Source organism: Ambystoma mexicanum, chromosome 10, assembly GCF_040938575.1.
Source record: "Ambystoma mexicanum isolate Mex_15411 chromosome 10, UKY_AmexF1_1, whole genome shotgun sequence".
Lineage (NCBI taxonomy): Eukaryota > Metazoa > Chordata > Amphibia > Caudata > Ambystomatidae > Ambystoma > Ambystoma mexicanum.
The window spans coordinates 1,489,721,667-1,489,748,380 of NC_090932.1; the positions used below are offsets into that span (position 1 = coordinate 1,489,721,667).

Consider the following 26,714-nt stretch of genomic DNA (forward strand, 5'->3'; position numbering starts at 1 on the left):
AATAAAGACCCTCAAGTTATTTTTGAGTAATTTGTTGATCCCTTGGCCATAAAGTTGTTTTGGAAGTGGGGGCATATTCGGCTTCATAGGAATGAGTCTGGAGAAGAGACTAGTTTTAAAACGTGGCTTTCAAAGTCTCACAAACTTAAGCTAGAGCCTCCACCATTGGACACTTACTTCGATGTTTTTTTTTTCGATGTCACCTGCTATGTTATGTGAGATTTGTAAATCACACTGCTGCCTCTTACATGACCTTGTATCCCAGAATATCTTAACTGCTATGCCACCTGAAGATATCCATTATCAAGATTCCCATAAGAGTTAGGCAATATAATGCACACACAACACATGTGGCCATTAGTCTTTTTACCTTTTAAACTTTGAACTTGATCCACTGACTCCCCATTTGGTCAGGGTTGCATTTAATACGGAAACGTTATTGGGCAACTTTGAACGTTCAGTAGTGGATAGTCACCAAAAAAACTAGATTGGCAACACCATGCAAATTGTTTTTTTTTGCATGCAAAAAGGACTGAAAAGTAACCTAATCATTTCCTTGCTGAAGAACGATGCATGCAGTCCATAAAGAGCATAGCTAGTTTTGCTTCAAGCAGAAAAAAAAAAGAAAAAAAAGAAAACCAGTAGCCTCTCCCAAACCATGATCCCACAGCAAGCACTAGAACACTTCATAAAAGCAGAGAAGCAGATCTTGTGACACACACACACACACACACACGCACACACACGCACGCACGATAAGTACTTTTAGAGTCGCGTTATCAAGGGAGAGCTCCAACAAGCCCAAGCATGCACAGTGAAAACATGAAGGTAAAACAGAAGCTGTAAATCGATTTGGAAAATTAGTGTTAATGAGGCAGATAAAACATGTCATTTTTTTCAGAGTAAAAGCTGTTGTGATTACCCGTGCACATTCTCCTTTTCCAAAGATCTGGGGAATGGTTCCATACAGTGCTTGCAACATCATCAGTCCTTTTGCTGCCTGGTACAGGCAAGTCTGGTCATTCTCCAGGTAACACTCCTATGTAAAAGGAGAGGGAAAGAAATGAGAATTAATTGATTTGTACATTTTCCGACGGTCAATATTAGTGGCAAACTTGAACGCAAAACAAAACCTTCAAATTCAGTGCATTGGGAAACTCAGGACCGGCTTAACTCGGCATGTTCCCGTTGATATCCCACATACTGCCATATCCCCCATAGTGCCATTTTGCATGGTATTGCAAATTGCTTCTCTTATAATATATATGTGCTCTTGGGCTTTGCAACAGGAACGAGCCAAGTTAAGCCGGTCCCGAGTTACCCAATGCGCTGAATTTGAAGGGTTTTGTTGCGTTAAGTTAACTTTTTTGGCCATGCTCACTGTATATTTTTCAGCACTACTGGCCATGGCCTTTGGCCGTGCCCACTGTATATTTTTCAGCACCACTGGCCATGGTCGTCATCTATGCTCACTGTATTTATCAAATCACTGCTGCTCACTAGCCACGGTCTTTGGCCGTGCCCACTTTACTACCAGGCCTTCAGCCATTTAAAACACTACCAAGCCAATGACCAGTGATTTTTCACACCCTACCTCAGTGTAGCTGTATAAATATAATTTTTTGTTGTTGACATTTTGTCCTTAACCGTGGCTATAATAGGAATGTACTACATATAGCCACGGTCTGCATAGCAATGTACTACATGTAGCCGAGATTATCAGTGGTTTTATAGCCGTGAATATCAGAAAAACTTAAAACGTGCCCCAGGCACCCACACTCATCAAGTGCCCTTCTCCTCCAGGCAAGGTCCCCTCATTACCCCGCACCTCCCCAACCCTCCCAACTGCCATTTGCCTCCCCAGTACTCTCATGCACCCCCCAAACACTTGCACCATGTGACACATTTACAAAATGATCCACAAAATGTATCTAAGTCTGTTGCAAGAGTCAAATATTATTAGCATTTTTTCGATTTCCTATGCAACTCGCTACTCACCTGAACTATAGGGTGCCAGTCGCCGCCCTATAATAGATTATATATATTACACACACACACACACAATGTATCATCCATGAAGGGTCCACACCCTTTTTTTGAATTTTTTATTTTTTAGAATAAAGCAAAAGGGTCCATAAGGACACCCTAAAAATATTGCCTCATAAAAAAGGTTTCTGACCACAAGTGGCTGTTGAATTGGCAAGACAGTGTAAGGATGAAGTCCAACGTCCTAAACATTTGGGCAAGTACAAGCTCAGAAAACAGTTAGCAGGGTATTAGGCCACTGGTAATGACGTAGCGGTCACATGTTTTTTGTGATGCGACACTGTATTTGGTGTAAACTTTTTTGCCACACTTCAGGGAGGTCCAGACTCTTTGTTGCATAATAAAATACATGTAGAGCAACAAGTTGCTTTCATTATAATCAATTCCTTTCTCCACACATTATTAGATAAGGATATGTAGTTTGGTTTTTATTTTTGATTATGTAGATTGAGCTTTATTCAGTATAGTTGTTAGTAGTTGTAATGATCAAGAGGTCTACCATGTTAGAGCAGGCCATTGCCAAAGGCTGCAGATTTTGCTATTCTAGTGTGCTAGGCTGCATTTCTGACCTATGGTCATTTAAGTAAATTTTATTTCTGCTGTTGGAAAAAAAGCTCCAAGTAGCCAAGGTCAGGATGGAAATGGATGCTGAACAGTTTTCAATTGTTGCGAGGGAGGCAGTTCTCAGGGGCCGATACAAAACAGCAGGTGTTTTCACTGATGATAGGCAAATTAATACACAACAGTTGTGAACGACACAGATGTGCAGGCGGGCCCCAGCCATCAGCATTCCAATAATCCAGGACTAGGCTGTGAGCACAATGTTCCCACTGCCAATGTGAGCTGTTGGTTTTGTGGTAAAATGCTTATGTAATTCAAATAAATAAAAGAATATTAATTTCCAGGAGCAGGGTCTTAGACACTTTTTCATGCAGATATTTATTGTGAGAAGAGAACTAGGAGGTTGCTTCCAGAATTGGCAATGTGTATCGAGATGGGAGTTGCAGAGCGAGCAGGGGCACAGGGTGGAGAGCCAAAAGGCCCAATTGGGATGGGATTGTGATTTTCAAAGAGTTGCAACAAAGTTTTGACCTCCCTGATTTCCACCCACTATACGATTGCTCTGTCTCGGTGGGATCCTGCAGTCAGGGCTGCCTCAGGTGTCGCTGTCCAATTAGGGTAGAGTTTTTTTAAATCAATTGTAACACGAAAGAGAACCAGCCAATTAAAACTGTATTTTATGCAGATTATGACAATATGTCATGTTCAATGCGGGGGTATTTTGATGGTAACGAGAAAGAAAACCAATTATATAGTTTAACGTATAGTGCTCTATAGGGGCTTAATGACGAGTAGCCAATGGAAATATTAGAATGAATGTTGCATTCATAGAACATGTTAGGTTTGTAGTTTTTTGCCTTAAATACTATAGCCCCAAGTGGGCGTGTTGAGATGGTCTTCTTCAGTTCAGTTCCACGAGCTTTCTGATACACCCAGACATATTTGCCCATAAAAAGCTGTTCTTTCATGCAATTTGTGTACTCTTTTTATTACTTTTGCATTACTTCTGGATTACTTTGGTGTATTTCACCTTTACAACCGGATACGAATAGAACCCAGGCAGAGTGTAAAGATGGAAAAGTGGAAATGACTACAGAAGTCATTTATTCCTAAAACGAAAGTGCAAATACACCAAGGAAAGAAAATTGCCTTTTAGTAGCATCACCTTTATCTCAATTTATTTCCCTGCTACTTTTATGCCATACCCAGTCTAAAGACTGTACCAGCTGGTAAGGACCCGCGCCAGCCTGATTAGCAGCCCATTTGTGATTAGCAGTCAAGGTTAAATCGGATCCCTATTTTCATTTATGAATAACCGCTTGCTCGCAAGCATGTTTTCCGCAATGTATTTACTTTAAAGTTTTGCAATGCATCAAATTGCCATAAAATTACTTTAAAGCACAGGGGAGGGTACGAGAATGGAGGGGAAAAGAGAACAAGAATATGTAAAAGTATTGGAAGAGGAGTGGGATACACAGGACTCAGGAAGGCGCGTCACAGGAAATCCCTACTTGAAGGTGTAGGGGAGGCATGGTATTGAAAGTATGACACTGACATAATAGGTACGATTTGTAAAACCTGTATTGAACTGTATAGGGCAAAGTAGTTTTACCAGCCCCAGAACTAAGATGGGAGTAGTCACAACAATCAACCAATAAACAAAACGATCCTAGTGGATTCCGTCAAATCAAAATGGCCCATGCCAACAAAAACCCTATGCCTGCCCTATCTCTTATACAAAAAGGGTATGAAGGAGAAATGTATGTAAAGGAAAAGTCAGTGTTCAAAAGAATAAATGTGGCTGAATCAGCTCTCAACCCCACGTTAGACCACACAGAGTAAGGCAGTCCCTGAAGGGATGACACACTCTGGCTCGCGTTTTCAACACAAACAGTTAAAATATGGATCGCTGCTCAACTGGTCTCCCTTTCCAGACTTCCAAATAATGTTTAGACAACAAGGTCACGTGGGCCCCCCTCTGTAGGTCTCAGACCTTTCACAACACAGTTCACGTAGGTCCCCCTCTGTTGGGCTCAGACCTTTCACAACAAAGTTCAACAAAACTTGCAAGGGAACTCCCTTCCCCAAGCTTATTACACTTAGGGTCTCCCTTAGTCGGGCTCAGACTGCTTTTGGATGTCAAAGATTTACGAATGTGCGTGACTTTCTTCACAGACTCCCGCAGGACCATTTTGACTCAAAGTTCAAGGTTCAGCTTTCACTCTCCCCTTCTCTACGGGCTAGTTTTGCTTACTTCGCTCTTGCAGTTCATTCACTTTATCATTACAAACAATGCACCTTTCAATGAGACTTCGAGTGGGCTACTACCTTTTGCTGGACCACACCGTTAATAATTACAGCTGATTTCACAGCTGTCCTTACTTCAAAGTTCATTCAAATGCCTGCCTTTCTTTGAGTCTTATCCACATACGTGCAGTCTTCACTTGCGTTTTAATGTTGCTACTTCAAACTTTCTTTAACACAGTCTTCTGATGTGGGATCTGGCCTTCTCCACATGTCTTTCGCGGCCTGTTGGAGGCAACAACCTCCTGTAGGGAACATTTTTGCTCTGGTCCAGTAGGGTTGCCTTCGCCCTTGGAAGTTCTGCTCGTACTCATGTTCCGCCTTGCTCAGAGTGCGTCTCTATGTTCTGCCTTTTATCCATGTGAGGAGAGCCAATTGGTATCAGATGTATGCACTTAAAGTCAAGTGCCTGACCCCGATTAGCAGGACATGTCCAGTACGATGCATAAGAGTTAGTCTTGTTATTCTCAGTCACCCTCTTCCTCGGCCCAGTGTTTTTAGGGGGGAGGGGGGGAGTCGGAGGGGGAGGGAGTTGGGACCTCAGAGAATCCTAACAAATTGGATGGGTTAGATAAACAAAGGGAGGGGGAATACCGCGTCTCACCATCGGCTGCCTCACCCCCACTCCCCGACGACCCCTCACCCAGGTGATCCACCAACACTGGTCCACCTCCAGGGCCTGGATTCAAGGGCGATGGCCATGCCCTGGCCACCTGACAGAGAGATCACCGGAGACTAATCGGTGAGACACCCTCTGGTTTCTCACAAAGGTTATAGAGCAAAGGGATACAGCCAGGGCAAGACGTGCTGGTAAGCAAGAATAGGTACAGAGTAATAAGGTCACATTTGTAACTGGTCATTATGCTTTGAGGCAAATTCCATGACCGAAAAACACAATGGAGAAAAGGATACAATGCTGGGTGGCATAAGTGCTAGAGGCAAACGTTTCATAGTGGTAATATGAGAAATGTTAGAGAGCAGAAACTCTTAAGAGGTTAGCCAAGAGACACGGAAATTAGCCAAGAGACATGGAAATTAAGTTCAGTTAGTACTTATAAGGGGACTTTCACAAGGAAGTTTCAGGGCAGGGGAGTAGGGTGAGGCACAGTTCGAATTTGTAACAGATCAAAAGGCGGATGTGCAAATGTCAAGTACCCCATCATAAGAAGAAGGGGATAAGGTGGGGAGAAATAGTTACTCACCGTAGTGACTAACATACTCTTAGTCAATAGTCACCTTTCCTTCATACAGCATGGGCGTCCTTCGCTACGGACGGGAGACGGAACCTTTTCACCAGAAAAAATCTTCTTTCCATTTAAATTTAGAGGCATGGCCCTGGGAGCATGTGCTCCCATGACTCCGCCCACCGGTACCACTCCTCAGTCCCCCATTGACGCGTCCACACTATTTAACATCGACTAATGAGACCAGTATTATTAGGGGGGATGATGTTGGGACGTATGGAGGATAGGGCACTATGGACTAAGAGTATGTTAGTCACTACGATGAGTAACTATTCATTACTCTTACGTCCCGGCCCCTGTCCTCCATACTGCATGGGTGATTACAACTGAATGTAGCCCCAGGGTGGAAACTTAAGAAAACAAGTTCCTATGAACCGCCAGTCCGAGAACCGCGTCTGACTTAGAGCCGGCGTCCAAACAGTAGTGCTTACAGAAAGCCGAAGAGGTGGCCCAGGTAGCCGCCCTGCTGATGACCTGCCACGGCACCTGCCGCTGAAATGCAATGGCCGTGGCCTTGGCTCTCACCGCATGGGCGTGCATGTTAGCTGGAAGCGGTTTGTGCTGACCCTCATAAGCCTCCTTGATTCCCCGAGACCATCCAACTTGCTATAGAGGCCTTGGATGCCTAATTACCAGGCCTGGACCCCCGCCGAAGATGACAGAGCATCAGGCTTGCGGAAGCCCTTAGTCCTGTCCAGACAGAATTTCAGAGCGTGTCGGACATCCAGACAGCGCAAGACCCTCTGAGAATCGTCCTCCAGTTCGGGAAAAAACATAGGCAAGTCTATCTCCTCGTTCAGACATAAAGCAAAGGGTACCTTATGTAGGAACGTGGGGTGTGTTCTGGGACCACCTTATCTTTGTGAAAAATAGTATAGGGTGCTGAAGCCACCAGCGCCTGGATCTCGCTGAATCTGCAAGCAGAGGTGAGACCCACCAACAGAGCTGTTTTAATGGTGACCAGCCTGATGTCAGCGGACGCCATTGGCTCAAATGGTGTGTGCCCCAAGGTGCCCCACACTACAATGTGGTCCCATACGGGGTGTGGTTTCCTGATGGGAGGAAATAGGCTGGTGAGGCCTGCCAAATGTCGCTTGACCACCGGTTTGGAAGAGGAGAAGACTTCCTCTTTCGAATTTCTGTAGGCCCCTCTGGCTGCCAGATAGGTGCAGCATGTATCCACCTTCACGCCTGAGTGGGCAAGGTGTGCAGAGAAGGAGAGTACGTCATCCAATGTGCACTGGGGGGGGGGGGGGGGGTCCATCTCCTTTGAGTCGGCCCCGTGACATACCCTCGACCATTCACTTATTGGCTCCTAGTAGACTTGCTCCTACCCCCCTGAATGAATTCTAGTTTGCCTGTGATAGACCCAGGTGTTTCAGCGTGACCTGCCCAGGAACCACGCTGCAAGAGCCAACTTCTGTGGAGCGGGGAGGATGACCCTGCCCCCCCGTTGCACCAAGAAATGAGCTGGGCCCCACGCAGGTGAATGGGAGGCCAGTCCGAGAGACCGAGAAGCTCCGAGAACTACAGTCTCGTGGGCCACCACGGGGCTATCAGAATGATGCTGAAGTGACACGATTCCTTTATCTTGCAGATTCCCCCTGTGGATCAGGGGTGTAAGAGGGAAGTCATACGCAGTCATGCCGCTCCACTGAATCTGGAAGGTGTCGCCCAGGGAGCCGTGGCCCTGCCTCTGCCAGGACGCAGACTGCTGGCACTTCTCGTTGTCCCAGCAGGCAAAGAGGTCCACCTGAGGATGCCCCCATCTGCCGAAGATCTCCAGCAGCACCTTATCGCTCAATTGCCACTCGTAATTGACCGCTCCCAGTCTGCCTAGTCTGTCCGCTTACAGGTTGGATTCCCCTGTAAGGTGGATGGCCCTCAGGTAGATGTTCTCCAGGGCCCAGTCCCACATGCTGAACGCTAGGTTGCACAGTGGAGGGGACCTGGTACCACCCTGCTTGTTGACATAGTACATGCTAGTGGAGTTGTCCATCTGGATGAGGATGACCTTGCCGGCAATGAGCGGAAGGAAAGCTTTGAGAGCTAGCCAGATGGCTTTCAGCTCCAGCCAGTTGATACGAGACTCCTGCTCCTGCAGGGCCCAGACTATGGACGCTCTGGTTGTCCAAAGTGGCCATCCAGGGAGGAATCCATAATAATGGTGACCTGCAGGGCCAGCTGTGGAAGGGCCTGCCTGTCCGCAGGTGGCAGTCCCTGGACCACCATGTGAGGTCTGGGAGTAGAGAAGGCAGAATGCTGACCCAGCTCTGCTTGGGAACCCCGCTCCTGATTCCATGAGGCTGCGAAGTGCAGCTGCAATCTCCTCATCTTGAGTGTCGTGTAGGGTAAGGCCAGTAGGACCGCTGCCATGATGCCTAATAAGTGTTGGTACCACCAGGCCGAGGTCAATTCTCAGATGAGGAAGTGAGTCGTGGGCCTCTTGATGGCCGTGACCTTGTCCTCGGAGGAGAAAACTCTCTCGGAGCGTGTGTCCCATATGAGGCCCAGAAAGGTCACGCTCTGGGTAGGCTGCAGGCAAGACTTATTGAGGTTGACCGAAAACCCCAGCTTGGGGAGTGTGATCATAAGAGTGGTGAAAGTGTGATGAACCGCCTCCGGAGATCTCGCCCCGATGAGCCAGTCGTCCAGGTACAGTAGACATGGTAGCATTGCGGCCGGCTGCCACCACGTTCATGAGCCTGGTGAATACCCTCGGGGCATAATTGAGGACAAAGAGTGGCACCTTGTACTGGAAGTGGCAGCCCATGATCCTGAATCGTAGGAAGAAGCGATGCGGCTGCCAAATCGGGACGTGTAGATAAGCGTCCTTCAGATCCAGGGAGCACAACAAGTCTCCCCTGCACAATGTCTCCACGATCAGTGCTGGCATAATCATCTTGAATTTTTGAAGAGGGAGGGAGAGGTGGTGGGTGGAAAGGTCCAACACAACTCTCAGGCCAGCCTGTTTCTTCTTTTGTATGGCTAAAATCCTGGAATAGAAGCCCAATCGTCGCTGGGAAGCTGAGACTTCTTCCACGGCCTGTCTCTCGACGAGCGACCGAACTTCCGCCAACAGATTTGCTGGCCCAATCTGTGGGAATGGAGGGGAGGAGGGAGGAGAGGAAGGGATCGATAGGCGATACTACCAAGAGGATCCAGGGGTCTGCGAAATTCTGACGCCAAAACTGTGCGTGAAGAGCAAGCCTGCCCCCCACTGGAGACACGTGGTCCCAAAGGGTCAAGTCATGCCTTCTTTCCCTTTGAGGTTGTTGCGGAGGAGGAACACTAAAAAATGCCCTTGCTTCCCCCCTTTTGTTGTTTGCACTGGTGTTGACTCGGCGAATGGTCAGGGTGCCAGGACCTCTGATCTTGGAAGCCGCAGAACCTTCCAAACGTCCGCCCCTTGTCGAAGCGTTGCTCTAACTGGGTGTACGCCTTGGGCGTGGCCTTCGTAAGGATAGATAAAGACTTTGCAAACTGTTTTTCTTTTTACCTAACGCCTCATTGGTGGTTGAGTGAAAGAGGTTTACCCCTTTGAATGGAAGGTCCAAAATGCGTTCCTGGACATCTGGGTTAAATTTAGTAGCGCGAAGCCAGGCAGCCCTTCTCATGTCCGTGGTGATGCATATGGCCCGGCCAGAGGTGTCAATGTGGTCCAAGGTGGACTCCATGATGTCTTGTGCCACCATTTTAGCCTCTGCCAGTCCCGCCTTGAAACGTGACTGGCTCTGCACCGGAAGTTCTGGAAGGAAGTCTGCCATTTCCAGCCAAAGCCTCTGATTAACGGCTACCAGCATGGCATCCACGTTGGATTGACGAAGATGCAGCGAAGCGTTGGAATAAAGCTTCTTCCCGTACGCCTCCAAGATCTTCTCCTCCATGCCTAGCAGCGCAGAGGACGAGGTGGCCCAGGACGATAGCGTCTTTGAATAGATTGATGCTGCAGCAATCACTGAAGAGTGCGGTTGAGGGTGGGCCGACAGCAAGAGTGGATCCCCCTTCATTTGCCTATGTTTGGCGTCAATGCACAGATTGACAGGCTGGGCCAAATGGCGCTTCATCCACCCCTTTTTGGCCAAGGCGACAGTGTCCTTCTGCTTCGGGATCCCCGTTCTAGCCGCAGGGTATAGACTGAGGACCTCTGCAAGTACCCCCACCTCCGGTTGTCCCACTTCGGGTTGAGGAAGGCCCAAGTACTCTTCCAGACCTGCGAGTCGTTTATGGAAGGCCTTGGCTGACGATGGGATGTCGGGGTCTTCTTCCTCATATGTGTCCACCAGGGCGTCCGGCTGGTCCGGAGCAGGCGGAGGGGTGCTGGGCTCCGAGGGCTGAGGTGTGGAGACCGGAGCCAGAGGCTGGTACGGAACCGCCTGAACTGTGGGAGGCAGGGAAGCCAGAATTGAAGGAGCTGGCGTGGGCAGCAGGGGCTGCACCGGGGCCTGCAGCACTAGAGCCATAGGAGGAATGACTATAGACACAGGCGGAGGGACAGGAGGGAGCGTGTCCCTGATTACATCCCTAAGGATGGATCCCATCTGAGAAGATCTCATGAGCGTGAGGAACCTTTCAAAGAACTTGTGCTCACAGGCCGGTGGGGTGGCAGGTTTGTTTGTTTATTTCTAATGCGCACCAAACCCGGAGGTAACAGGGCGCAGCAATAAGAAGATGCAAGTTTCAAGTGGTTCACAATATCACAACATAATGGTACAGGTAAAGTTACTCACAGGCAAGAGATAGGTATCAATGTTCAAGTTACAGATTATATTAAATTCGAATCTATACAATAAAATTGTAAAAATTATTTACAATGATGTGCAACGTTAGCTAAATGTAGCAGTGTTATGTAGGCAGTTGTGAAAGTCTAACTAACCTTCAGTCAGGTTGAGATGGGTGATATATCTCTTTCTAAAGTGTAGGGAAGGTTGGTCTATTCTCAGCTCGTGAGGCAGGGAGTTCCAGAGTTTGTCAGCCTTCACAGGAAAGCTATTGCCACCAATCTTGGTGAGCCTGAATCTCGGTACCACGAGGCAGTTGGTATTATTCACTCTTGTTGGCCTACTTGAAGTTCTTCTCATCAGTTTGTCTATTAAGTAGGTATGGGCAACGTTGTTTATAGCTTTATGGGTCAGGAAGGACATTTTTAACTGTATTTTATTGTGGGTGGAGAGCCACTTGTGTTGAAGTCTAGTTGAGGCAATGTGTACTCTTTTGTTCATGCCTAGTGCAGCTCTTAATGTGTTATTTTGCTAAATTTGTAACCTCTGGATAATTGCTTTGTTGGCACCACTGTAGAGAGCATTACAATAATCTAACCTAGAGAGGATTAGTGCGCTGGCCAGGATAATGCAACTGTCATTTGACAGAAATGGCTTACCAGCTCTGATAAGCTTGCATGTGTAGGCTGTGGTAGAGGCCAGAGATTTCACCTGTTTATCAAAGGACATGGTTGAGTCAAGGTAAAAGCTAAGGGTTTTTACCTCCTTGGAGACCTTAATAATGTTTCCATCAATGGTAAATGAAGAGTATTCGTGACCTAATTTATTGATGTTAGAGGGAGTACCTAAGATAATCAACTCTGTCTTGTCATCATTCAAGCATGGACCGTGGGTGGCCATCCATTCCTGGATGATGAGATATACGCTACTCACCAGCGCCAAGTCTTTACAACGATCCCCAGAAAGCGGTAGGAGAATCTGTGTATCATCTGCATACGATGATCTAGACCCAGAAGGTCTAGATCATCGAACACGGGTTTAGTGAATATATTGTACAGAGTGGGGGAAATGCAGGAGCCCTGAGGTAGCCCACACAGGATCGGGGTAGGGTCTACAGCTGCCGATGGGGAGAACACCCTCATAGTTCTCTCACTCAAGAAGCATTCTATCCATCTGATAGCCTCTGTGGAAAAGTGGGCTGCTGAGTCCACAGAGAACCTTATGATCCACCAGGTCAAATGCAGCTGAGAGATCAAGTAGCAGGAGCAATGCTGTCTTCCCTTTATCTCTCAGCTCATGAATCTGTGCTTTCAAGTCGATCAAGGCAGTTTCTGTCCCATGTAGCGGGCAGAAGCCAGATTGGCTTACCCCTAAAAGTTTATGCAGCTCAAGGTACTTTTGAATATGCGTGTAGGCGACTTTGTCGAGTATTTTAAGTAAAAATGGTACCGTCGTGATAGGGCGGTAGTTGGTAGCAACAAGTGGATCTAAAGTTTGCTTCTATAGGAGTGGGAGAACCCAGGATTGTTTTAAATTGGCCGGGATAGAGCCGGAGGAGAACGAAGCATTGATCAATTTAGAGATAAATGGGGAGAGGTCTCTAGCAGCATATTTTATAATCTGTGCTGGGCAAATATCTCCTTTACAATTGGATGGCTTAAGGGATAAAATGGTTTTTTCTACCTCTATAACAGATGTTTTGGTAAAGCGGAATCTATTAGTCTGGGGAGTAGGTAAATCACTGTGTGGAAGGGTATTAGGGGAATGTGGTAAGTTTAGAGAATCTTTCTTTAGTTTGATTTTATTTTGGAGAGGGATTATTTTGTTAGATAGTGTCTGTTGAATATACAAGCACCAGATCTTGTTTTTGTTACATATGTCAGGTCTGGAGATAGGGTACTCAAGTTCTTTTAGTATGGTAAATAATTCCTTCATACTTGAGTTAGATTTGGCAATACATTCGTTATAGGAGTTCCGTTTTTCCAGGCAGACTTCATTTTTATAATGCGCAGAGGTAGTTAGTTTATTTTTGTTCTCAATGGAGGACATAGTCTCCAGACAGTTTCACACTTTCTCTTCAGTAGGCGTAGGTCCTTTAGTTGTGGGGTGAACCAATTGTTAAGGTGGGCTTTATCTTTACTTGTTCTTAATTTAAATGGAGCAATTTTATCCAGTGTGGCGAGCATGATTTTGTTGTATTCATGCACCAGGGTACTCGGGTAAAGATTATCAGGCAATGCATTTAAGGTGGGGAGGATAGCAGGAATCACTTTGTTCACAGTAATGTTCTTTTTATTTCTAGTAAGGCAAGGTGGAACCGTGTGTGTTGTCATTTGTTGGGGTCTGGTAGTTAATAGAGTGAAGGACACAAGAGAACGGTCGGTCCAGAGTCGAGACGTAATGGCGGCAATAGTACCTGTGCAATTGTAGTTGGCTATCCACTCTAGAGTTCTACCCTTTATATGAGTAGGTTCGTTAACGTTTTGCGACAGGCCAAGTGCATTAAGGGTATTAGCTATTGCTAAGGCATGCTTGTCCGCTGGATTGTTAAATCCTAAGTTAAAGTCGCCTAGCAACAGTAGTTGGGAGGTAGGTTTAAGATTGTTGGCGAATGTACTATGAAAGTCTTCCTCAAATGTCCCAAGGGGGCCAGGAGGTCTGTAAATTAGATGCATGGTAAGTGATGGAGAATTGTTTAGCGGGAGTTTAACAGTGAGAATTTCACATGATTGCAGAGTTTGGTAGGGGACTAGTCTCAATGCTAGGTTCTCTCTAGATATGATGGCAATTCCTCCACCTCGGGATCCAACTCTGTCTTGTCTGGAGATGGTGTATCCGTCTGGTATGGCTAGCAGAAGCGCATGTCCTGGGGCATTGTGTAGCCAGGACTCTGTTATAGCAAGGAAGTCCAAGTTACGTTCTGTAATCAGATCAGCTATGTCTATGGTGTGGGCCACGAGGGATCTTGCATTTAGAAGTGCTCCCTTGAGGGAATGAGCCTATGTTTTAGCCGATATCTGGAGGAGAGTAGGAATATTAGGGATTCTAGGCTTACGATTAGTTGTCCAAGTCTGATTCGTAGTGGCGCAGAGACTAGATGAAGGGATAGACTGGTTGGTAATAATGAGGTTTATACTAATGTGACAGTCCTCTTATTTGTTGGTGGTTGAGATCTTGTGAGTGGTTCATGCAATTTGGAAAGTCTAGCACAAAGTTTAAGATTTCTGTTGGTAATGGTACATGGGATAGTATCATAATCACCTGAACCCATATCGTGTAGATATTTAGGAGGGGCATGGCTAGGGTTATTTGAAGCTGCATTTTGTTGGCTATGCAGGACTGTTTGCAGCTTGACTAGCGAGGTCTCTTTGAGATAGTCTAAGGTGCTGGTAGCGAGGAGTATTGTCGCAGCCATAGTAAGATAGGTGAACATGGCGTGGGATGGGCTGAAAGCTCAAAGCAATAATCAAGTAGTGGGGCACAGAAACTAAATGCAGATCTCAGATGTTAAGGCACAGTAGGCTAGATGCAACTCAAATGGTAGAGCACATTAGAATGGATGCAACTCAACTGGTAAGGCACAGTAGGATAAATGCTAAGCTCAAATTGTAAGGCACAGTGGCCTAGATGCAAAACTCAGATAGTAGGGTATAGTGGGTTGAATGTATCGGTCAAATGGTATGGTAGCACAATAAGGTAGATGCAAGGTTCAGATGATAAGGCACAGTGGGCTAAATGTCATACTTGCTGACAAGACTACGCTGAAAGCATGGGGCGCGATAGGTAAATGAAGCAACGTTCAACAATAGTTGGCAGGGGATAGATTGCTTGTTAGTTAGGTGCACATGAGCGATGACTAGGGCACAGATTGCAACTCCACTCCTGATTCAAGTGGGGCGAAATGCTCTGCTCCCATGCAATCCAGCCGTCCCAAGTGTCGGGACACCGCCTCCGGTCTGTCTGCAAATGGGGGTCATATAAAACATCACTGGTACATTCAAAGTAGAAACCTGGAACATTAGAGGGGGCAACATCCCGGCCAAGACACGCATGATCCTGCAATTACTCAGACGCCACAAGATCGAGGTGGGAATGATTCAGGAAACCCACCTTTTGCCGCAAAACAAACACATGTAGGCCCGCAACTGGGGATGCCATCGCTACTTCTCTTCATATTCATCCTACACCAGAGGAGTCGCAATTCTTCTTCACACTTCACTGGGATTTCGCTTGATCCAAACAGAAAGAGATAACGAGGGAAGGGCTCTTCTGGTTTGGGGCATAGTGGAGGGAGAGGAGGTGGTTTTCGTCAACTCCTACGCCCCCAACACAGACGGTGCAAACAACTTTGACTGGGTGCTGTCCCGCCTCACGCAAGTGCGAAACGCTACCATAATCTGGGGAGGTGACTTGAATACTCATCTCGACCCACAGAATGATAAATCACAGCTAACAACCGCGGATCCGTCCAAAGCTAGCCTACAAGTGCAGGAGATCTGCAAAGCATTTGACCTATTGGACATGTGGAGGATCCAGAATTGGGAAGCCAGAGACTACACATACCACTCAAGTGTTCATAATACAAACTCCCACATCGATTATCTGCTAGTCTCCGCTCACAGCAACTGGCAATGGGGCACATGCCAAATACTCCCCAAAACCTTCTCAGACCACGCCACGGTAATACTCGAATGCTGCTTGCCGACCACCAGACCACGACCTCCCCAATGGCGTTTCAAACCCAGATCTCTAGCCGATCCAACATTCGCCACCGAGCTAAGCGAGGAAATCAACACCTTTCTTGACATTAACCAAGGCACCCTCAACTCCGCCGGAGTGCTATGGGAATCTCTCAAATGCTATGTAAGCGGCGTCTGCCTAGGCAAAGAAAATGGAATCCTGAAACCTATCAGACGCGAGCTAGGGACCAGCGAAACACACCTGAAGGAATTGGAAAAGCAGCAAGCCGCTCACAACTCAGACCACACCAAGGCGAGGTTGAAAGAAGAACTTCTGAACTTTAGAAACCTGGCTGAACGGGAGATCAAATTTCTGGGCCACAATCACAGAATTAGACAATACGGCGAAGGCCAGAGGCCTGGAGCCCTTCTTGCTCGTCTTATAGCGGCAGACAGGAGGCCAACAAAGGGTGGACAGCATCCGGACACCACAGGGAAATATGCTGCACGAAGAAGAAGACATAGTCGAAGTATTCAGGGCATTCTACCAAGATCTATACAGCACCGGCAGCCTGGAAGATTCCGACGCGATCCGGAATTACCTCAACGAGACAGAAATGTACTGGGTGGAAGGGGAACTCCGTGAGCCGCTGAACGTGCCCATAACGCTAGAAGAGATCCAAGAAGCCATCAAAAGTCTACAGCCATCCAAAGCACCGGGGCCCGACGGGCTAACTGGTGAGTTTTATAAACACTTCGCCCCTCTCATTGCCCCTCTTCTGCTAAATGTATTCGAAGAAGCGCTCGAATCCGGCATTCTCCCACAGACATTAAGAGAAGCCAACGTAATACTACTACACAAAAAGGACAAGCCCCCCGAAGATTGTAAATCCTACCGCCCCATATCACTAATTAATCTGGACAACAAAATCCTGGCCAAGATCCTCGCTAATATGCTTCTCCCGCTAATGCCTGCACTGGTACTCGCCGACCAGGCGGGATTCGTACCTGGCGAAACACTACATTCGGGATACGTAGAATGTTCGGGGTTCTAGCAGCACTTGACCCCGAACAGCAGGCAGTGGCGGTGCTGCTGGATGCCGAAAAGGCGTTCAACTCCATTGAGTGGCCCTTTATGTTCGCCGTGCTACAGCAGCTCGGTCTTGGGAAACAGTTTATCAAGCTGGTCTCGCTCCTCTATAATCAGCCCCTATCAGCAATCACTCTCGGGTCGACTCGCTCGGCACATATCAACCTCCAGCACGGCACTAGGCAGGGTTGCCCACTATCCGCCATGATCATCGCCCTTGTGATGGAGCCCTTAGCAGCGGGCCTAAGGGAACGCCAAATCCAGAGAGTGCTTAAAATAGGACCTCACCGTCTCATAATATCCCTCTATGCCGACGACATAGTCCTGTTCATGCAAAACCCCAGCGAAAACCTTAACCCGATTATGCGGGAAATAATTAAGTTTGGGCTGGTATCAGGGTTCAAAATCAATCTAAATCAATAGTTTTTCCCTTAAACACAAAGACCAAAATAGTTCAAGACGATTTTAACTTCTATTGGGAGAAAGCCCAGGTCCGATATCTAGGAATCAGAGTGTCCCTGAACCACCACGACATATTTAAAGACAATTACGAAAGCACACTGAAATCATTAAGAGATGAGGTGAACAGGTGGAAATCTCTACCACTCACCCACTGGGGGAGAGCCTCACTGGTAAAAATGGTAATCTTACCCAAACTCCTGTACCTTTTCGCCAACATCCCCATCCTGTTGTCCCGGCGCTTCCTGGGTAATCTGAGGAGCCTAGTTCTGGACCTCATGTGGTCGGGCAAACCTGCAAGGGTGGCATACTCATCCCTCGTACTTCCCGTCACTAAGGGTGGCTAGTTCTACCCAATTTAGAACGGTATTACTGGGCAGCACAAGCCCAGTTTCTCAGCCACTGGTATGAGCCCCAATTCGTAAGACCGCACGTACAGGTCGAACGGGCACTAACCTCACCCAACTTGCTAAGGGCCCTGATCATCAGCAATCAGGCTGTGCCACACACGACGCTGAACATAGTGCAATCCACTTACACAATATGGCGGAAAATGGCCCAAAAGTACAAGATTCAGCTTAGATACTCGCCTCTTCTACCCGCAAAATTAATTCCCGGGATCCCACTCACCGCCGAAAAAGTGTATTTGATCTGGGCAGACAAGTGCAAAATAAATACACTTGGTGACCTCTTCATACAAGACACCGTCATAACACCCCAGCAGGCGAAGGAGAAGGGTAGCACATCCTCTCTTGATATCTTTTTGTACTTCAGAGTGCGGTACACCCTGCAGGCCCTCATCTCATCATTCCCACAACAACCTCCCACCTGGCAGCTGCTGCATGGAGCCATTAAGGCACAAGGGGAGGGCAAACTGGTCTCATCTATCTACAAAGCCCTGCTCATGGACACTCTTCCATCGAACCCCCAAAACGAAGGCAAGATGGGAAACCACGCTTCAAACCCCCATTCTAGATGAAGACTGGAACTATATCTTACAACAGACTCAAAAAGTGGAACTCAACTCCGCTTCAAACAAATCCACTTTCACTTTCTGCACCAAACCCATTATACCCCTAAAAAGAGAAACAGACATCGCCCCGGGTCAAATGCATCTTGCGACTGATGCGGGTCCCCGGATGCTGACTTCCTGCACCTGGCGTGGAGCTGCCCACCAGTGTCTAAATTCTGGTCAGATGTGCTCGACGAAACTGATGCAATAATCGGCGAGAAGGTGGGGCACTCCCCCCCCTAGTGGCACTCCTTGGCCTAATGAGACCCCTGTCCTCTCACGTTAGAAAACTGGCAAGCATGCTATTGGTTCTGGCACATAGAACAGTGGCCATGGCGTGGGGACGAGGCACACCCCACTCTTGCGAACTGGAGGACACACATTACATACTGCCAATAAACGGAATCAGAATTTATAAAGACACTTCCTCACCACGCAAGAACCCCAGATATTTGGGGCCCGTACATCTCCCACCTCCTCGCCAGCGCAGCACCAACCCAGACATCTGATCAGCCACCACAGACTTCACCTGTGTAAATTCAAATGCAATAACTGCTTGTTGTGTGATGGGACTGTCGGGGGGTGGGGAGGCGGGCGTGGGGGGGTGCAACGGCGGAATGTTAGTAGCCCACTGTTTGGGCTTGTTGGTACACCCGTTTACTAAAATGCAAAAATAAAGCTTAAAAAAAAAAAAGTGGGCCGAAATGCTATTGGCGCTGCAAGTGCCGTTGGCTGGGTTCAGTAAGGTGTGTGAAGATAGCAGAGGAGCAGTTCACGGTATAGATTCACGGTGTACCTGGAAGAGGTCTGGGGATGGGCGCGTGTAGCTCAATTATAGAAACAGGCTGGGTGTTTGACAGCAAGGTGCTGGTGCAGCAACTATGACGCGAGGCAAGTTTGCTTATACAACAACGTGTGAAAGAAACACTACAATACATCATATGGTAACGGATAATATGGGCCACAGGAGCAGTTACCTAGGTCAGGGAACGCAGTTAGCTATAAAATCATTAGGCACATAAGAGCAGTTGCTGCATGCTGCATGTAAAGGCAGATGCATGGGTCAGTGGGCACAGTGCTCTAATATGTGTGATGGTAGGCATATGCTGAAAGGCAGCAACCTTCTGTTATAATTTAACAAACAGAATGCGTATTCCAGCACTTTAAACAGAATAAATTCCTAGCAGTGGGTTTGCACAATAGGCACACGATCGACATTTACCTAGGTCGGAGATCACTCTTAACTATGGTATCAGGCTACGGATGCGTGCTAGTAAAGGCAATCTTTGATATATTTCTGAGAGGCGAGTGCACCTTCTGCAGTGAGTTAGCACAATGGGCACATAGCAACAAGTACCAGGGTCATAAATCATAAATCCACAGAGGCAGGGGTGGCAGGAGAAACATAGTTATAACTAAGATGCAAACATTAATAATGCTATAACGCTGGCTTACAAGTGCGGAAGTCAGCCAAGAATGGAGGCGACTCTTGCACGGCCACAGGCATTATCAGGTGTGGATCAGAGCAATGTTTACACGTGCAGTACAGTATGTGCAGGGTCCATTGGCCACACGGGTCCTAGTGAAAGGAAACTATGATACGTGGCAGTGGACTAGACGTTCGCATTGCGGGACATCTCGGCAAGGAGAGACAAGTTAATAACGGTTGCCGATGTTGCAAATGTTGAAGGCAGACAGGGTCAGAGTCTGAAGATACAGGAATCCTCAATCAACACAAAGTTAGACGTAAGCAAATTAAGTTAAAAAGTTTAACGCTATACATTTGCTGTGTAGATGGATGTTGTGTACTCCTTGTGCTAACGGTGTGCACAGCTGTGGACAGGCTAGGGACAGGAAGCAGCCTTGTTTCCTGGGCCTTGGTGAGGTGGGCCGGATTACACCTGGCGGCGCCGGATAGGTGCAAATATAGGCCACAATAGCCAATCCGAGCCTGGCAACAGAGCTTAGGTTTGGTAAGGTGGAGGGTGCTAAAGCATCAAACCCTGGTCGGCCATCTTGGAAGGTGCACTCCACGTGGTGCATAATGGAGAATGGGGGTTTCAGGAGGCGAAATTCGGTTTTAGAAGCAGTTTTTCAGGCGAAATTAGGGCAGTGCTGCTAATTTCAATGATATCTGTAAATAGGTGTGCTCCGACGATTTTGTAAGCAGCGGTCAGTGATATAGCAGGGGTAGCGGGTTGGCTGCTGAGGCCGGTGCGTACTTTGTCTAGCCGTTTACGGGGTAAACCTGCCCTGCTGATGGATACGCTCTAGGCCATGTACCTGGTAAACACCAGCCCCATCATGTAACTCGTTCTCCCACCTGCTCCGTTCCTTGGGGTGGTATCGGGCGAGCAGCCATCTTGTCTGGCGCAGCGGCCATCTTCTTGAGCTCCATACCACGTGCCGAAGTCATGGTGCTTGGCTCACTGGGTCCAGCCTCCTCTAGGACTCTTGGCGACGGAGCATGAGACCTACCCTGCATCTCAGGCCGAGGCCTGGTAGGCATGTCGCCATCGGCAGAGTTGCCGGTTGTGCTGCATGCAGGCTCCCCCTCAGCCATTATGCTGGTACAAGGGCATAGCCCCTCGGGTGTACACCTGGTATAAGAACCGTGCTGTCCCTCAGCAGTGTCTCCGAAAGGATCTACAGACCACTCAGCCTGGCAGCCGAATTAGCCTCAGTACCCGTGCTGGTGCGAGAACCTGAGAGGTTCCTCCGTCTGGGCGTTTCCTTGGGAAGGAATCGCCCTTGCGGGGTGCACTGGAAAAGAGCGGCCCTCCCTTGGTCCTTGATTTATGTCTGACAAAGTCCTTCAAGTCCTCTGGAGGCGACTTCTCGAAGAGCTCCCTCAACTGAGCTAGTCTGTTCTTAAAAGCATGCGAAGAAAGTGCGTTGCCCCCAGTGCAACCCTTCCACCCGTGGCCAGGGCCAAGGCAGCGGAGGCAAAGAGCATGGGGATCTGATGTAGGGAAGACTGGCTGGACACCGGCTAAAGCCCGCTGAAGTCGACATGCACCGGGTAGGAGCGTGGCGCCAGAGGACCGGGTACCTGATTGATAAAAGAAGAAAGTATCCGGCGAAGAGCTGCCTGTTAAGTTTCGCCACTAGGGTACCAAATAATATATAGCTTTGGACAGCACACCTGCATTTCCCCAGACTCGTGTTTTGTAAAAAGGGATTTGGGGCGATTTCTCATGTGCATTGTTAGAAGGACACATATATGAAAACTGGTTAGATGGTAACTACTGGGAGGGATCAGAAGAACAGCTCGGACACAATGGTGGCATTTTTCAGTATAAACACCTTTATTTCACAACAATGGGTATGACAAACTCCTATCTATTCCTACTGCTAAGAGGGGTTTCCTTGCCTTAAAGAAAACAAATGGTACCGCCAGGCAGCCCAAAACTAAAGTCTATCACCATTGTGTCGGAAGCCTGTCACTATTCCCAAGACTTATAACTTAAGAAAACTGTGCAAGGGTAGTTGTTTCCAAAAATAAGTATTCAGCCAATAATACAGTTCTCAGCTTTACTCACCAAAAAAAAGGTGATGCAAAAAAAGTTTCAAATTAACCAGGTTCCCCAGATAAGGATTTGTACTCAAAGGGGAACCACTTCCCACCCCTGGATCAAGTCTCCGAGGTGCCAGGGTGGGACAAACTTCTTCCCCCAGGTCTTTCCACTTGTTTAGTTGTCTTGAACAACTATTTAGCTGATGCCGTAGCAGTTTTTCTCCTTTTTAACTGTGACGTGGAAAAGTAAGGCGCCCAGGGCTGTTTAATATCCTTGGCACCCAATAGTATCAGGTGCTGTGGGGGACTGCGCATATAAACGTATCCCTGTTTCATTTCACTTTACTTTAGTGCTTTTTGCATTTTCCAATTTCCCCGCGCAGACCATACTTCTCGTGCTTGTCCATTCAGATCTCCAGCTGTCCTCCGGTTGGATCTGCGAGGTGTCTGGGGGTGCGATTCTACTGTGCCTCTTGCTGCTGACGGGCACACCTGGGGGTGAAGTTCCTCAGAGAAGGACCTTCCTTCTCTCTGGCTTTCATCCAAGTCCACGTATGTTCGCAACTCAATCCACTGTCGGTGCCTCTGACAAAGCACTTTTATTTCCACCGCTCTGCAGTGTCTCATTTGCTCATTCTTCTGCCTCTGCTATTACTACTACTACTACTACGACGACGACTACTACAAACCCCTCTGTGTCAGCCCACGTCTTTTTTATTTAGCAATCTTAGTAATGGCAGACAACTAGAACGTGTCTCCCGATTCTTTTGCCTTCTTACTTCACCTGTGCCAGGCTTTTTCGTCTCAGTACGTGACCATGTCCTGATCATGCAGGAATACATTTTCTTGAGTAGTGTTGTAGCGAAAGAGAAAGGGGAAACTTTATCAATGCAACCCAAGGGAGCCCCAGTGGCAAATTTAGGTTGGTAATGCTGCCTTAAGCCCATAAATGAAGTTATTGTCACCAAACCATTGTTGTATTGGTTGAGGCTCTGGAGTACACCTGAACTAATTAAATACAGAGAATCGAGGATTTGTCTGAAAAATACATCGAGATCCATGGCATGGCTTTGATTTGTATGTAGGGGTTTTGAGAATCTGGACATGGGGATTTTCTGGGAAAAACCAGAGGATCTAACTTTGAGCTCAAAGAGCCATATCAAAACTAAGTGCCACAAAGCTATAATAAGTCAGATGAAATGTGCTTGTGCTGCGCTGAAGACGGGTGTCCCCTATATTATGCTGAAACAGGTAAAGGGATTCAAATTGTACTTCGATTGTGTAGTTCCTGCATATGTCCGAAGTTTATATATACAACTGTGTATTAATACTCTTAAAGGGGCTAAATAAACGGCTAGGTGGTGAGATACCCCGGAGAAGAGCTGTACAGTCTGTGGCAGCCCGGAGGAATCAATTAAACACTTTATTTTTCTGCCCAGGCTATTCAAGGCTGAGAAAGTGTTATTTATTGCCAGTATTTCGAATGAAAGATATTAGAACAACAGACTTGGCTGTGACATTTTCTAAGAAGAACACATTAGATGTGAATTTAGTCTGTTTTACTGCAAAATGTGTACACAGAGCCTGGTTATATAGGGGGAAATGTGACTGAAACGTGTGCGCTGAATCAATTTTCTTTTATTCTAAAATTCTAGTATGCTAGTGAAAGTTGTGTGAGCCGGATCAAGCCCTTTTTATTCTAAATTTTAACATGTATTGTAAATATGAAACTATTGATTTTATGTATGATGTTAAGAATGTGATATTTAATTGCTTTTATGATTTATTACCAAATAAAGCTATATGAAAGCACTGGCATGTTGTTACAGTCATCTTTCTTTTCCAGCAGCTTGAATTCAGTGTCTTTGAATGCCACATCTTCTACGTTATTACTGCTTACCGTGTTGAGGTCCTGTGCTTCATCACACTACATGGTCACACATCGCAGTACATGTTTGGCATGACTGGAGGCTACAGAGGCAAGCATACAAATACATATGCTCACTTGGGACTACAATGTCCGACATCCAGAGTGAATCCATGACAGCTGTGCATATATCACTTCCGTGTTCCTGACCGTGTTGCTTCTTAGTGTCGCCTGGTTACTCATTGAACCTGCACTGTTCTCAAACCTGCTCTGTGAATACAGAGCCAGCCTGTTTGTGGACTTGGTTTGCTTATAACTTTACTCTTAGTTCTTGGACAGCCCTGTTGCAGACTTTCTGCCTGCACTGCGGTATGACCTCAACTCTCTCCAAGGCATGGTTAGTGCTCAAAAGTTGCCAACCACTGTAGACGCTGCACAGAGTTCCCCCGCGGTAAGCCACCTTACTTTCCAGTCCCCAATACCCAGCCACACAAGTACCAGTTAGGCCACAACAAGACTTTTTCATTGGACTTGTCCCCAGAGTTGCACATGACTGAAGCCACTAAAGCAGCGCGAGGTTCTATGTCACATTAGGTTGCCTATGTTCAACCTGACCAATATCAGAAAGCCTAACAAAACGCTCCTCTCGTGGTTTGCTAGGCACAGTCTCATCGACAGCACTGACGCTAGTTGCATACCTTTTACAGTCACCTCTGCAGCTGCCAAATCCTCAACGGAACCACTGCCGACCAATCAACCACCTATGTGCCAAACAGCAAAAGCCAGATGTTATGTTTCAAAGTCCAGTATACCAAATCAACCACCAGCCAGGGCTACCTGTAGAAGTTTGCCGCTGATCGTGCCATACAAGCTTCCACATAAGCACATTGATTTCTCTGAAGATTCCCCCAGAGGGACAGGCACCGGCAGCATTAACGGGATACAATTAACCTGGTGCACCAGCATAGTTTTACAAGTGTTGATTTGCTCCCACAGCAATAGCTGGATTGTCATTCATCTGTCGATCAAAGTCTAACTACACGATATTCTTACCCACATGGTACCTAGGGGCACTAGCCAGATCTACCTGCAATTGCATCTCGAGTTAATTTGAGTCTCTCTGGGCACCAGATAATGCCCATGTCTCCTGGGTCACCTCTGAGGCATGTTGTAGAAAGGGGGAGAATTTCAGATCTGGCCCAATAGACTATGTTCAAAATGTTTTCCTAAACTTAATTATGGTCACAGCAAGTACCTAGAATGCGGTCCTTTTATTAAGAAGGTAGTTGGCATACAACCCCAGCTTCAGGAGTATCCCTACAAACACCACACCTGCCGTGTCTCCTCATCAGCTCAAATGGGACCGAGATCAAGCCATTCATCATAATAGATGTTGGTGTTCTTGTAAAGTAGCTTAGCCAGCTGGATGAAGTTCTTACCAAAACCCATGTGCTCCAAGACTGAACAGGTTTATTTATTTTGGTTGGTTTAAAACTAAAACAATACACAATTCATCTTCCAATCCTACAATTAACAAAAGCTGCACATAATACAATTTACAACATATACACATACAATAATTATAATCATTCTATGACTAACACTTAAACTTCATACCCTCAATTACTAAATAAACATAAAACTACACAATCCCTACAGTTTGCAGTCATTCAAAAACAAAACAAATGTCCCAAAGTGTGGTAAAACGCTCTTAAAAAACAATTAAGAAGTTGATTGTTTAATTCTTGTTCTTATGTTGTACAACAAGAAACCAATAAAAATATGTTAATAAAAAAAGGCAAAAAATTAAAACAAAAACAATTAAGGCCTAGAGTCAGGCTAGCCTCCCTTTGATTGACCTTGCTCAAAATGTCTCTGTGGCTATAAAATCCATGTTCTATACAAAACATTCAAAATATTTTTGTCCAATTTCCCTAAAACTTCACACTGTAGACAAACAGGATTTAAAGTATCCAAAGGATGTTTACAAATCCTATAACTTCAATAGCGGTTTTCAATATTTCGTCTGAGACCAAGTCAAAAATATCCAGTACATTAAAACGAATCTCATGAACCAGCTCCGAAAAAGTGGACATGGAAAATTCCTCAAGTAATGCACAGAATCAGTGGAGGAGGTATCACATATTCAGCCAAGGATTTCTAATGTTGTAAGTAAGTCTAGTTAACTATAGCATCTTGCTGCCAAAACATTTGTTTTCTTGCAAAGGTGGCATTCCTACAAGCCGTACCCCTATCAAGATGAAACTTCACAAAAGCTTGTCACATGAACAAATAAATAAAAAGTTGGAAAACTTTCACATTATCAAATTCCTTCATTCTTTTTAGTTTAGCAATTGAACAAACAGGGAGCAGTAACACAGCCCTGTCTGAGCCCCATAAAAGTGGGAATTTTCTTAGACAAAAGAACCCTCTGCATTCAATCTTACTTGCAGAGTGGTATTAGTATGGAACCTAATCAAAATGTTCAGCAACCACTCCACTCAGAAATACCCCAGGTAGCAAATTTCCTCCATAGCAAACTCCTATCAACGCTGTCGAAGGCTACTGTTAAATCTAAGCAGGCAGCATAAAGTGAAAGGCCATGCTATTTAGTGGCTTGCTTTGGACAGAGAGAATATAACAGACAGCTTACTGTTTTAGCCATATTTTCAATCGTTGGATCACTAGGGAAGCTAGAACCTTGCTACTCACATCTAGTAAAGATATGGGCCTATAATTACTTGGGCGGGTCCTGGTCCCTTTTAAAAAGAAAAAATATAGGTACGATTAAACCAAGGAGGAGGAAATGTGACTGTGGAAACAATTTGCTGAAATAGCGTCATAAGGATATCCACCCACACACTTAATTCAAATATTAGGTAACCCATCTGGGCCAGACTAGCTTGCCTTTAGTTTATAGTACAAACTTCACATACAGGGTAATCATTGATGTTTTCATTATTCATAACATACACAACCATACAAATTTAAATGTGCAAACTACTAGCCAACCATAAAACGTAATTGGCCACCTTGGTTTTAAACATACACAGAGCACACCACTTCTTACTCGCCAAGAGTTCATTTTCATTAGCCAACAGACAGTGTGAATTTTGAGCTCCGACATGTATATTTTGAAAATGGCCAACCCAAATCTCTTCCGGGATACAATTGGATTACATCTGGTCATTATTGTTGAATCACTTCTAGATTC

The 26,714-nt window shown here is 46.4% G+C and overlaps 1 protein-coding gene across 1 annotated transcript in view; it reads right to left on the reverse strand.

Moving 5' to 3' along the window:
• VPS33A (VPS33A core subunit of CORVET and HOPS complexes) overlaps positions 1 to 26,714 on the reverse strand; it is a 285,704-nt gene that overhangs the window by 159,671 nt on the left and 99,319 nt on the right. The window contains exon 5 of the mRNA XM_069619602.1: positions 923 to 1,039. Coding sequence (XP_069475703.1) covers positions 923 to 1,039 — 117 coding nt within the window. The remainder of the gene's footprint in view (positions 1 to 922; positions 1,040 to 26,714) is intronic.